Source organism: Polistes dominula, unplaced genomic scaffold (assembly GCF_049000335.1).
Source record: "Polistes dominula isolate Pdom_NZ unplaced genomic scaffold, Pdom_raw_medaka contig_15, whole genome shotgun sequence".
Lineage (NCBI taxonomy): Eukaryota > Metazoa > Arthropoda > Insecta > Hymenoptera > Vespidae > Polistes > Polistes dominula.
In genome coordinates, this window is record NW_028300915.1 from 9,241,232 (window position 1) to 9,256,096 (window position 14,865).

The following is a 14,865-nucleotide window of genomic DNA, read 5'->3' on the forward strand; positions in this document are numbered from 1 at the left end:
AACAAAGCTCGTTTTCAAGGACCAATATAACGAAACAGATTTTCATATTGTTACTTTCTAAGTCGTAGTCCATTCGCATAGTAGTGCATATGCGGGGCTTATTTACTCGGTTTTAAGCAACTCCCTTTTTCTATTCTCAATCCTTTTCACTGTAACACAATCGGAGTTTGTGTGGAAACATTTTTCCTCGCAATGGTGTATGAGTGATGGTGGTGGTGGGAGGGGGGAATAGTCGCATTGCCAATTGAAAGGTAAAACTTTAATACGTGGTCAGTTGTGGCGTGACAAAGAAAAAGGTTATACTACCTGAAAAAAGTGTATCTATTTTCTTTGTTTTTATTTTTTTGGCTTTTTCTTTCTTCTTCTTTCTGTTTTCATCCTTTTACCCCCCCCCCCCTCCTCGTCCCTTTACCCGATCCTTTATCCTTGGTATTTGATCATCTACGATCTTTTATTTTTCTATTTCTTAATCCTTTGATTCTCCAGCAGAAGCCCTTCGAGATTGCCATAGACTGAATCTTCCGACAGAAGTTTCATGATTTAGAACGACACGTTTCTCGCAAGTCTTTCGACTTATTCCTATACTTTCATAGAACCCACAACCAATATGTGTAGTTACTTTTCTAGATTCTTTTTTCTTCTTCATGTCGTTGTACTTCTTCTTTTTCTTCTTCCTCTTCTACTCTTTTAAGGCTATTAAATTAAACTTTTTTACAACCGAATCATAAAACTACTAATTTTATAATTTCTTCGTCTTTACTGAAGGGCTGTTTCTAATAGACTAAGAAAAAGGAACAAAGGTCCACACATATTAGGCATACGACTAGCTCTCTATATCGGTGACATCTATGACGTCAGCCGATATCCACAGCATGCAAGTTTATACGTGTTAAAATAAACTATGGTCTTCTAGATAGGAAAGAAGAGAAAAAAAGAGATTGATTTTCGTTCTTGAATCTGAGTTATATATTCCAACACTTTCTTATTCTCTTTTCTGTCTTGATGATGATCCTTGACTCGAACTTAACTTTGTATATTTAAATACATTTTTAATTTTATATCACTCAATGACAACAAATTGTATTCATTTACCAAGAAAGTTCAATTTATCTTTTTAATATTTAACATATTAAATCTTTACTCTTCGGCAGATACTAAAGAAAAAATGGAAATTTAATCAGCCGCTACACCAACTTTATGTAGATTTCTAAACAGCGTACGATTCGGAAAAACGAGAAAAAATGATCGAAATCTTAAGGGGGTATTCTAGTGTAGAAATTAAAAAAAATCGAATTTTTTTTTTTTTATATTTTCAAAGCTTAACCTTTCAAGAATGTGTCCTTAAAAGGGCAAGCCAAAATTTTAATTATTTTCGGAGATATAGCTGTTTTAGTGACGCGGCTTCCTATATCCTACCCTTATTATGCGAAACTTTGAACGCGTTTTTCTCGAAACTGTTTTTTTTGTCACGGTTGCCATGATATCTCAAGTTCTACTTAACCGATTTATTTGAAATTTGGTGAGAGTCTTCTCTATGCATTTCTCTATCGTACTAATCAAACCTCTTACAACAATTTTTAATTTCTACTATTTTGAAAAAATTCGGAACAGTAAAAAAAGTGGTAAAAATAATGTATCTTTTTTTCAGACAGTTGTAATTTAGTGAAAAAAAATTTTTTTTAATTCTTTTAGTTCGTACGATAGCGGCATTATTCTTAATTAATAATTTTTTTTATTTTTTTATTTCGGATTATTAGAAGAGCTGCAATCGTGACAACCGTCGAGCACCAATTTTTTGAGACCCCCCACTTCATCAGCCTATATCTTTTTCAATTTTGAATTTTTTCACTATTTTTTTTTTCATGTATTCTTGAAATATTAATAAATATCTTGTAACATTATAGATAATGAAAATATTATTCGTCTTTTTGTTATTGCACTTGAAAAAGTACCTAAAATCCATGCTTCTAGACTAGAATACCCCCTTAATACGACAGGGGATACCAAGAAAATTGGTCAACCTGGTTACCTTTGTTTAAAGGAAACTCGGGGTAAAGTGAGAATAGATAATCAAGTGTTGGAAACATTTAGTATTCATAGCGGGTTAAAACAGGGGAACGCAATGTCACCTCTTTTGTTCAATTTAGTACTGGAATTTGCTGTCAAAGAACTGCAAAAAAGTAAAGATGGTCTGCAGTTGAACGGTACAACGCAATTGTTTATATACGCAGACGATATTACTTTGTAAGGGGACATAAAGAGTCATTAATTAATTACGCGAAAATACTAATAGATAATACAAAAGATCTAGGGCTACAAATAAGCGTGAAAAAAACGAAATATATGGTCACCGATAGAGGTCAGAATATGCCTAGTACTGGGACTTTGGTCGTCCGGGATAAAATTTTCGAACGGGACAGCAACTTTAGGTATTTAGGATCGATCATAAACCAGACGAACGAAATTAACGAAGAACTTAAGAAAAGAATCAATTTAGGCAATTTATGTTTTTATTCGGTTAACAAATTGCTCAGCTCGCGGTTGTTGTCTAGGCGATTAAAAATCAGGATATACAGGAAAATCATCCTGCCAGTAGTCCTTTATGGTAGCGAAACCTGGTCGCTTACTTTACGGGACGAAAAGAAATTTAGGGTTTTCAAAAACAAAGTTCTTCGTAAAATTTTCGGTGCAAAACGCGATGAGGAAACGGGCAAATGGAGAAAACTCCATAACGTAGAAGTACATCGACTATACAACAAACCGGACATTATTAACGTCATAAAATCACGCCGATTAAGATGGGCTGGTCACGTGGCGCTCATGGGAAAAGATCGAACAGCCTGCAAAATATTGGTCCTTATACCAAACGGGAAAAGACCACTAGGTAGTCCGAGACGTAGATGGGAGGATAATATTAGAAGAGACTTAAAAGAAATAGAATACGAAGACCGCGAATGGAAGGATCGCGTTCAGGGACGGAAACAATGACGGGATTTGGTATTGGCGGCAATGAAGTTACGAGTTCCTAATGCCAATTAATAATAATAATAATAATAATAATAATAATAATAATAATAATAATAATAATAATAATACGAATATGAGTAGCAGTTACTTGATCTCTTCTGTTTAGTATCGAAATTTTAGGCATCTCTTTGACACTTGATATTATTTTGTGAAGTTTTGTTTCGGTGCTCTTAATGTATTTGAGATTTCAGAAACTGATAGAAGCTTCTTTAAATCTTTGAGATTTGTCCTAATATCTTTGTAGATTGAGAGTTTAGTAATCTCGTGTGCAGTTTTGTCTGCTTTTTCATTGCTGCTGAGTCCGATGTGGCTGGGCATCTATACTACTTTAATTCTTGTACTTTTTAAATATTTTTTTAAATATCATGTATGGATTTCTGATATGATCTTTTAGAAATTCTCTCTACCGCTCATTTAGAATAAGTAAAAATTGTATAATTGTTGGCATCATGATTTTTACCAAATAATATAGTTTTACTTATTGCATTTACTTTGCAGGCTAGATGAGAAAAGGTTTTTGGTAGCTTGCAGGTGAAGGTATAATTAAATAGTATATAATGTACTAATAATTTAAATTTAATAAAGTAAATTATCTGTAATAAAGGTAGGTGCAGCTGACTCAAAGGATTTGGAAAAATCAGTATAAATGAAAATTGAGTTTGTACTGTTATTATAATTTTGGAATATGGTTTTAAAAATTTCACTATTAGTATTTTTTTTCCTATGAAATCCATGGCGCGTACCGAAAAGGATTATGGTCTTCTATTTCCGGTAGTGTTATGTTAAATTCCTGTAATTAGTTGTGGACCCTATCTTCCAGCGATTTAAAAGCTTTATTGTTGTAGTTAGAGTTTGGAGTACCATTTACCCGAAGATTGCTAGTTGCCGGGTTTTTCAATGTGGTAGATACAGCTGTTGCGTATGCTAAACAAAGTCTTTTGCGCTTAATGTCAAGTGATGGTTCGTTGAGTTTGCTAAGAAGGCTGGATACGGGAGTCGTGCAAAAGGCATATAGAATTATTCTGAAATAAAAGTTTTGGATGGGATTTAATATATTAAGCAGTTTAGATCTCGTTAAATGTTAGATTACAGATCCATAATCAATTTTTGCTCGGATCAGAGCTTTGTATGTAGTGAGCAAAGTATTTTTGTTAACTTCCCAGCTTTTGCTAATTATACTTTTAAGGATATACACTCTTTTTGGACGCGTGTTCACCCTCAGCCACCAAAACCTTTTTACCGTTCCGGTCGTATATCTGGTCTCAGCCATCACACAAGAAACCATGCTAATCTTATATATATATATATATATATATATATATATATATATATATATATATATATATATAATATAATATAAACTATATATTTTATATATATTTTTACATAATTATGTATTTTACATAGTATGTATTTTACATATTTATGTACACAATTATGTATTTTACATAATAAATATATTATATATACAGTGGCGGCCATATATGTTACTTACGTACACTTCACATTTTAACTTTTAAACTTTCTTATATTTTTTTCATACTTATCTATCTGATCCAATGTTTTATTTCTAATAAGTTTCGATCTTTAAGCATCTACCAATAAAAGCGTTTTTATGAATTCCAAAAAATAAAGCTGTTTGTAACCATTGTATTCCGAGGTACAGATTTCGCAGCGGACAATTACGTACACTAAGATTTGTCGTATCGAATGTAAACAGTATTCTTCAGTTTCTATCGACAATTTGAATAAATTAGATGTGATATAAAGCCTTTCGTAACGAGTAAGCTAAAAAATATTACGCCAGAACAATGTCGATTAGAGCAACGTCTCCGCAAAAGTGAAAAATCATATCGACAAATATCTGCAGAACTGGGACTTTCAGTTATGGCATGTCACTAAGCAGTCAAATATATTGAACGTAATGGTACATCGGATAACATTCCTCGTAAGTCAAGACCTCAAAAAATTGATAGAAGAACGGGCCGAAAAATTCATTGTCTATCTGAAGGTGATAGATTTAAAACTGCAGTCGATATAAACAGAGAGATAACTGCAAATTTACATACTAAAATAAGTGTAAGGACTGTTTAACGACGATTGAATGAATTTTAATTAAATGGGCGTGTTACTAGAAGAAAACCATTCATATCATAAAAGAATCGCAGGGCCCGGATTTCTTTCGCAAAAGAGCATATTAATTGGACACTCGAACAATGGTCCAAAGTTATATTTACGGACGAATCTAAGTTTATTAGATTAGGTTCTGACGGGAAAGTGTATGTTAGACATCGGAGAGGTGAAGAATATAAGAAATGTTGTTTAAGACCTACTGTAAAAGGTGGCGGTGGATCGGTATTGGTATGGGGTGCAATGACTATAAACGGTACGGGCTCTATTCATCACTTCGAAGGTATTATGGATAAATTTGTTTATCTAAATATTGTAAACGATCAGTTAATACCATTTGCTGAGGATTAGATATATATATGCCGCATGATTGGATTTATCAAGCGGATAATGATTCGAAACACACCGCACGTGTGGTAAAATCATTTTTAAGTGAAAACAATATTAGTTTAATGAAGTGGCCAACGCAATCTCCCGACTTAAACCCCATTAAAATGTTATGAATTGACGTGGACAAACATGTAAAAAAACAAAAGCCATAAAATATTAACAAATTGTATGCCATAATTAAAGAAGCTTGGTCTTAAATACCAGTTAGCCGATGCGTTCGACTTATCGAATTTACGGAACGTAAGTGTGCCGAGGTTTTAAAGAATAAGGGCTTAGCTACTAAATGAGCCGTTTATTTTGAAAGTGGCCTAAGTCCATTTATCTTAAAATCGAGGTATTTAAGGGTTTGCGTTTCAATGAATTTAAAAATATACGTACAAGATACTAACGAGTTATATTGCTTAAGTGTATCTAAAGGCTTCAAATTTATATTTCCTATTAAAATAGTGGCAATTATTAAGTAATTAATATGCGTTTTCTAACCACGAATGGAGATAGGCCACTTTCAAAATTAACAACCAGATTCATTATAAAATTTGAAGGTGCCCAAGTCCATTCAACATAATTTAAGATGCTTCAAATTGAAAAAAAAAAAACAATACTGAATTTATTTTACATATCCTTAAAACACTTCAGGAACATAATTTATGCGATTCAATTAACTACATAACGTGAAAAATTACAAACATAAATTTATTACAAAACAATTTACTACTTATCTACATTTTGGGCGTGTGAAAGGGATTTGAAGTAATCATGATGTTCCGGTGTATATATCGTAATAGGTCCATTATGTCCTTGAATTTTACTGTTGTAATTTGTCTGATATTTTTATACAGTGATGTCAATACAATATTTTCGAACTTTTTTGGTCTACCCCGACGTGGTAATAAATTCAGGACTTTAAAATTTTCATTCTTATTCATTGATGTCTTATAGAAAATTTTATACGGTTCATTTCTGACAAAACGCATCCAACATATTTTTAGCCAGTTTATTGATTCTCCATTAGAATTTTTTACTCTTTTAAAAATTGCATCTTCTAATAATTTTGTTGTTACAAAATCTTCTTGTCTTATTTCATTTACAATAAAATTATTACCTTTCCGACACTTTTTCATAATCTTGTAATAATCTTGGGGAACAAACAGTAAATTATTTTTTTTTAATGACATTTCTACCACGCCAAAATCTCTATAATTTGGTAAAAATGAATGTCCTGATATTAAAAATTTGTGATTTATGATTTCTACATTATTTTCCAAAGATTGGACAATTTTTAACCACATTAAAGCTATTTTAATGTTTCTATTTTGCCCGGTGCACGTGTCACTGTAAGCTATAATGTGTCTTTCACTTTTTATATTGATTTTTTTACTGATAAATAACATGCAGTTGTACACGTAACCATGACAACCGGAAAAAACTGAAAAACAAACTTAGGCCACTTTCAAAATAAATTTTTCATCATTTCGTTAATCGTCAAATTTTTTGCAACAAAATCTTCATGATTTTAATTATTTATGTAACAAATTGCTTCAGAATAAAAAGATCATGTAAAACTGAAACTATTACGGTAACTAACTCGATTTTTTTGGAAAATGGACTTAGGCCACTTTAAAAATAAACGGCTCAAATATTAATCGTATTAATTTAATTTGAGTTAATTTAAATTAATTTAAGTTGAAAATACCTATAAAAATATAAATATTTCCGTATGTACGTAAGTATATGGCCGCCACTGTATATAATAAACATATATATATACTAGGGTGCCCCGGCCACGCGTTGCTGTGGCTTTTTTCGAGGTGAAAACTTTTTCATAATCAGATCGATTTAAAAATCGTTAAATGAAAGAACGTAAAACTGATAAAACAAAGATAATTTATTAATTAATAAAATTCAGTATATAATTTTTTATTCCAGACAAAAAATAGCTTACTCCTTGTAAGTATGTATGTATGTTAGAGTGTGTATATTGTATGTATGTAAGAATGTGGTATATGCGTGAAATAAGCATGGAGCGCTGTGAATGATGAGGGAATATAAAAATAACAAAAGGCAAACATTATTTTTAAGTTATTATAATTTATTCCTTAAAATTATATATCATTAATTAAACAATTACGACAGTAACACTATTAAACAATATCAATCTCTTAATGCTATAGCGTGAACAATATTTTTTGTTAGTCCATCTTTAGCTAACACAAACAAACTGGATGGTTTACCCACTCGAGAGCATGCCACGTATAATTGTCCGTGTGAAAAACATGGTGTTCTCAAATCTAATCCACAAACAGACATTGTTTGACCTTGGGATTTGTTGATAGTCATTGCAAATGCCAATCTAATCGGAAACTGAATACGTTTGAATTGAATTGGCACATCTGTAGGTATAATAGGAATCCGTGGTATGAGTATATTTTCACCTCTGAACTTGCCATTTAAAATCCTGGCTTCGATCACGTTTTTCATTAATTTGTGAATGACTAATCGCGTACCGTTGCACAGCCTGGGCGGGTTCAAATTACGAAGCAAGATAATTGGAGATCCAACCTTTAATTGTAAATTATGCGGTGGCATGCCTGGCAAATCCAGTGAGTTCAAAAACTCTGTGGGAAAATTTACTGCTTCGCTGTCGTCGCAAACTGTATCAATAGATTTATATGATACCAAGTTCCCTGGCAACAACATTTGTATCTTCAGATTTAAATTGTCAACGTCTACATTTTTTGCCGCTAAAATCGCTCTTTCGGCAAGCCATTCATGATTTATGTACTGTGTGTGTACATCGGGAAATATTTGTTCAATGAGAGTATCTTGCGAATCAGCGATTGTGCAGAAATCGGTCGGTAATTTTACGTATCCAGTTTCATCTATAGCAAGTTTTCCATCACCGATATCTAAGAGTTGTTTTGAAAATGTTTCAGCGGATGGATCTTGAAGCATTTGAACGCGCATATTTATTTTTAGCTGTAATTTTTCAACATTACGCCACAATGGAGATGATTTTAAGCAAGCGTTGATCTCATCAGCGTATGTTGAACGTGGAATGACTGGAAGTGTTTGTCTGAAATCACCTGAAAGGACCAACAGAGTTCCGCCAAATAGTTTGTCACTGTTTTTAAGATCTTTCAATGTCCTGTTCAACGCCTCAAGTGAATGTTTGTGTGCCATAGTACATTCATCCCAAATAATAATTTTACACCGTTTCAGCACAGTGGCCATGGACGATTGTTTCTTAATGTTGCATACTGCGTCAGGGTTATTCTGAATATTTAGTGGTAGCTTAAATACTGAATGAGCTGTTCTACCTCCATCCAATAAAGTTGCTGCAATGCCCGATGATGCAACGGCCAATGCGATGCCATTATTTGATCGTATTTCAGCAAGAATTAGCGAAATAACGAATGTTTTGCCAGTTCCACCCGGTGCATCCAAAAAGAAGAACCCACCTTGTCCAGCTGAAACTGCGAGCATAATGCGATCATAAATGGTTCTTTGTTCCTCATTCATTAGTGGGACATTGCGGGCAACAATCGCTGCCATTTCTACAGTACTGTACTGCAGTTCACGATTCATTTCAGTATTCATTAAATCAGATGCAGTTCGATTTGGCGAATTCATACCGAAATTACAAATTGGTAAGTTGGCAATGGCAATGCAAAGATCCTCAATAGCAATCAATGCTTCATTGTACATTTCGTCGCTGAATGTTATGGTTAGATCGTGGCACCGTATACGATGTTGATGCAATATATCATCAGTCATTGAATCTTTGTGATTTTCCCATAATATCTGTGCTCTGGCTGGGAAACATGTAGTCAACACTATAGCGAATAGTAGACGAATTTGTATTGCTGTACAGTTCAATGCAGCTTCAGCAAGCATGCATTCCCACTGGTTGTCGTCATGCAGCAAGCCGAGTGCAAGGCATGCATCTTTATACGTTGGATATTGTTGCCCATTCACTTTACGTATATCTTGAAATGATAATGGGCCAGTAACATTAACCAACAACAGTCGAAGATAAAAGCACTCCGTTTGTCTTGGATTGACTGTAAATAATCGCCCCAAGGCGTTTGATTTAAATATATTGAGACATGCAGCAACTGGTGAGCCTTGCTTGCGGGGCATCCATGTTTTTGTTTGAGTCCATGTGAAATAGCGTGGTACTTGTGAATAGAGTAATGTTCGTGCAAAGGCACCAAAATCATCCGCACGATTACACAATTCAAAAAATGCAGTGAGTGTAGTTTTAGGTGGATTTATTGCACGATCAATCGCTGTCTCGTTCGTGAAAAATACACGCTGACCGTTTTCAAGATGGATGGCTAAGTGAACAACTGCTGGATCCCGTTCATGAATTGGAAAACCAAAAATACGCCAAGCAGCTTCATTGGAGCTGATGTACCGACCAATTTGGTAGAGCGTTATTTCATCGTTTTTATTCACTGGAGGAGCATTCACATTAGTATTTTCCACTCTAAACACAGCCATATCACTGCCTTTATGGATATACTTGCAAATGTATTTGATGCTCTTCACAGAACTGCAGAACTCAACATTAATATGAGCATTATATGTCTTGCTTAGCAAAGGCGAATATGGCACCACCCAACGATTGTCAATATCAATGTCTGTGTTGATGATATTTTTAATAAATGATTGTCCGCCATTTTCAGGATTTCTTCGACGATATATTGGGTATCCGTCGACATTTGTGACCGTATCATTGGTAAAATCTTTAGGGAAATTTTTAGTACATTTTCCATCAGCCATGCAAGGCGATGAACTATTAAGAGTACCACATGGACCATGAATCATGTTTGTTGAAACAATATCAAACAGCAGTTGGTCAGTGGATGGATCTGGAATTTCCGCAGAAATGATACTATCAATTTCTTCAGGACGGATTTTGTCGATGAACCAAACCAAAATGTGTGCATGAGGTAATCCTCGCTTTTGCCACTCAACCGAATACATCCAGCAACGTGTGGGACCAAATACATATGATTTAGTAATGAAACTTATTAAAGACTTTAACTTTTGTCTGAACACACGTGCTGTAATGTCATGGCGATGTATTGCATTTTGGCCAGGCAGTAGCAAAGATGTAATCTCTGGCCATTTTGGATTACATGTGAACGTGATAAATAAACATGGTCGTCCATATTCGCGCACGAAAGTCAGAGCATCTTGTATATATTCTTGCATATGACGTGGACTGCCTACGTACGATGATGGTAAAATGACATGGTTACCAATTTCGGCGACGTCGGCGTTGTTGTTGATAGCGTCTCGCAAATGAATGTACTCTTCCGCGCGCAGCTTTTGTTGATTATATCGTAAGTATCTTAGTCGTTCGCTCTCAATCTTCGCGTACATGTCGACCATGAATTGTTGACAAAGCTCACGACATCGTAAAATGACGTTGTCCAGGCCACGTCTAATCATTAATCGGTACGCATAATAATCCTTTGAGCTAACGTTCTTGTTTGTTTCAGCTCCTGTAATATTTGTTCATAAAAATTAATTTAAATTTAATACGTTGAATAATTTAATTGTTTTGTTAAATGATTAATGATCAAATTAATAATCAATGAAGTACCTGATACGGGATCTCGTTGTTTTATGTTCATGCAATATCCGTCTTGTCCCTTCCAGAATATTAGCGGATATTGGAGAGCATCATATGAACGATGTGTGTCAGCAATGAACTGAAGATTATTATTTCTTCTACGAATCACAATTTCTCGTGCAGCTGTACAATCGCCAACCATGATTCCAGCAACATCATCAACAACGGGTGCATTGAATCTACGAATATGCTCTCCAGCTGGTGTTTTATCAGGATTAATGACGATAGCGTGATTATCGCTTTGTAATTGGTGCATATGTGATTTGAATATTTTCAACAACTCGTTGTGCTCGTTCAAAAGAGCATCTAGCTCGCTGACGATGCGCCTGGCATAAAGTGAATCAAGGTTATTATAATCACAACGTGCATTCACGCGATTGGCAAGTGCGCTTTCGGAATCCTCGCCGCCCATAAAGTAGATCTGTAAGAATTTATGTGGTTCGTTTGGCATTGGCAGCAGTGAGCCCATTTTATGATAAACTTGGCCTCTGATTGTGAATGTAGAATTGAATTGTTGACCATTTGCATTAGTATTTCGAACTATTTCTGTTGCTCCGAACGATGTCATTTGAAAGCATGAATTGAAACTTCGAATTGACTTCAGGAACACATTAGAATCTGGATCCGTGCCGATAAGTAAGCCGTTCAATGGTTCAGGTGGTGTTTCAATTTCAGGTAGTTGCACTTTTCCTAACGTGCAACACATCCCAGCTGGCTCATTTTTGAATTTCAGAGCATGACAATGCGGACATTCCTTGTCCATAGCACCAATTACCACTTTTGAATGAGCATAATATTCAATATCGGGCTCATACTGGAATGCTAGACGCAGGAATGAATCAGATATAAATGCTCGATGTACCTGTTGTCGTTGTTGGTCACTTGTTCTTCGTCTATTGACTGTGAAACGGCGTGATTTTCGTTGTTCTAATCTTCTGACTTCATTGCGTTCAGCTCGTGTATCTTCTGGCTCTTCTTGATGCAATTGCGCCATTCTGACACGTGCATCAGTATTTTGTTGCTGGATTTGTTCTTCTGTTCTTTCGGATCTGCTATTTCGCAACTTTCGAGCTTTACTTGTACTGCGGCTCAAATCAGCCCCTTTGCGTTTTCTTGGCATTGTGATTTTCTGGAAACTATGAAAATCTTAATTGTTCAATTACATTTTTTTAATAAAATTAAATTAAAATTACATTTTTATAAGATCAACAACATAAATAAAAAAAAGTATACTTACAACACAAAATCCGTTGTTATTGGAAGCTCGTGTCACGTAATCACTTGAACTCAAAATTGATAATTTAATAAAATTAAATTAAAATTACATTTTTATAAGATCAACAACATAAATAAAAAAAAGTATACTTACAACACAAAATCCGTTGTTATTGGAAGCTCGTGTCACGTGTTGAGTACTTTTGAGGTTATAAAATCACTTGATTAACTAATCGTGCAAAATACACTCAAAATTGATAATTTAATTATTATTGATAAAATAGGAATGATTAAAAGTTAATATAAGAGTTACACTGAGATAGCAAAATAATAATTGTCAACGTTACTACTACACTTGATGCATAAACAATAATGATGGCCGACAACTGTGTAGGGAGTAAAAAATAAAGGAAACCGGCTTCGTTCTCATCCCTACTCCGTGCTGTTTACTGGGTCAGAAGTGACACCTATAAACATCTGGCGGGGATAATAATAACTAAATAAATGACGATTGATCAGTTATCGACCGGAGAGGAAAAATGATTAAATTACTAAAATAGCTATTAAAAAATAAGGGTTGATCGTAGAAGGGTGAAAATTAAGGATTGTATGTATTTTTGTATGCTGTATCATAAAAAAATAGAAATTACAAATTTTGTCTAAAAAATGAAAAAAAAAGTTTAGGGGTGGACTACCCCTAACATTTAGGGGGATGAAAAATAGATGTTGGCCGATTCTCATAGATACCGGATAAGCACAAAAAATTTCATCAAAATCGGTCAAGCCGTTTCGGAGGAGTATGGGAACGAAAACTGTGACACGAGATTTTTATATATATATAGATATATTAGGGTGGGTCAAAAAAATGACTTATTTTTTTTTCAATTGTCACGGAAAAATGGGTTGCTAGACACTTTAAAACAATTCTCACCAAATATGAGCTCTTAATTTTAATAGGAAGATCCTCCGCATCGCAGTTTTTTATTTTTTTTTCAGTCTAATAGATTAAAATTCATACCTCATTATTTATTGATTGTACAGAAAAATGTTCTAGACGAATTTTGTAGGAAATTTAATGCTCTACAAAAAAGGTATCTTATATTTTTTTTATAAACCTCACCATTTGAATGATATTGAAGATTTAAATTTGATGATTTTTAGACAAATTTAATTTTTGTTTATGAATTTTATAACTCTTCAATAAATAACTATTAAAAAGTGCACAATACAAATTTTGTAGGAAATTAATTGCTCTATAAAAATGGTGTCTTATGTTTTGGCGATTAAATTAAGCGTTCAAAAGATATTCAGAGACAAATATCAGTACACATGAAAGTTTGTGTATATGTATATATATGTAAGGTTTATTTAAATTTAAAATAGAAATATTTATTATAATAGAACAAATGTTTAATTATTAAGGTTTAAAGAGATAGAAAAGATAAGAAAAGTAAGTAACAATAGTTAGAAATCTTAAGTACACTCGTATTACACTCTTTCACTCACAAATAGTCGCACCGAATCAAGAAGGCGAAGATCGCATTCTTCGCCGCGCTTATATACTCATTCACCCCACCAATGGTCCCAATCACTTCCGTCAATCATTCTCGAAATCTCCAGACTATTCCCGACCTTGGAGTTCGTAAGATGGCGTGAGTGCGTGAAGACGCTACTCTTCCCGCTCTGTAGGTTAGAAACCGTTTTTCTTTCTTTTCGTTTATCCTTATCGGAGTTAGTGCAACTAAAGTGCAATTTTTTTAAAGTCTGATACCCAAACTTTATCGGCAACATTAAACATGCCACATAACAATCAACAACAAGCAGAATTTTACCAATTAAATTCTTCACAAATCAACCCAACTCATCATGAGGTTATGGATACACACTTTGACCTACAGCACAGTCTTACTCCCCTTCAGAACCAGTTGCTATCACATTAAGATAACATGGCCGAATCGGGTGTACAAAATATTTCTCAACAACCCTACCACCAACATAACCTTTACCTTCAACCTGGCACCTCGCAGGTCAGCTCAGTACAAAAGCAGCAGCTTAACGGACCTGAACCAGCACCAAATAACAACCGTGCAAATGAGTGGACACTAGTCAATAATAAAAAAAGACCTTGGCACACCAGCGACAGTGATACAGCCCCAACAAATGTTGTGAAAAGGAGCTATTGGCTAAGTACCTCTGTTGAAACTTCAAATAGATTTCAACCCCTCAACACAGTAAACGATAGTAGTAGTAGTCAAATAATAATAATAATAATAATAATAATAATAATAATAATAATAATAATAATAATAATAATAATAATAATACTGCCCCTATCAATCAAAACCCAGAAAGACATGAAAAATCACAAGACCGTCAAGACAAACCTCCACCCATATTTATAAGTGGAGTAGAATATATATCTCCGCTTAGAGAACTACTAAATCATATTGCCAAAGACG

At 34.1% G+C, this 14,865-nt stretch overlaps 2 protein-coding genes across 13 annotated transcripts in view; one reads left to right on the forward strand and one right to left on the reverse strand.

The window, feature by feature from the left end:
• sfl (N-deacetylase and N-sulfotransferase sfl) overlaps window positions 1–14,865 on the forward strand; it is a 500,037-nt gene that overhangs the window by 324,634 nt on the left and 160,538 nt on the right. The window lies entirely within an intron of this gene.
• On the reverse strand, window positions 7,616–13,248 carry LOC149033249 (uncharacterized). Of its 5 annotated transcripts, none has more exons than XM_089170079.1 (4): window positions 12,561–13,248; window positions 12,429–12,477; window positions 11,162–12,320; window positions 7,616–11,060 (listed from the first exon to the last, which is right to left on the reverse strand). In XM_089170079.1, the coding sequence occupies exons 3-4, from the start codon at window positions 12,309–12,311 to the stop codon at window positions 7,699–7,701; spliced, it is 4,512 nt and encodes a 1,503-aa protein (XP_089026205.1). In that variant the 5' UTR covers window positions 12,312–12,320; window positions 12,429–12,477; window positions 12,561–13,248; the 3' UTR covers window positions 7,616–7,698. The 5 variants fall into 5 exon arrangements, with proteins under 5 accessions (XP_089026205.1, XP_089026206.1, XP_089026204.1 ...); XM_089170080.1 differs by having other exon boundaries at window positions 11,162–12,327; XM_089170078.1 differs by lacking the exon at window positions 12,429–12,477.

Excerpts from the sequence above, each read along its gene's own strand:
- LOC149033249 (XM_089170078.1), bottom strand. The coding sequence starts at position 12,311 with ATGCCAAGAAAACGCAAAGGGGCTGATTTGAGCCGCAGTACAAGTAAA. Across the intron at positions 11,061-11,161 it reads ACAACGAGATCCCGTATCAG|GAGCTGAAACAAACAAGAAC; the intron begins GTACTTCATTGA and ends CAAATATTACAG.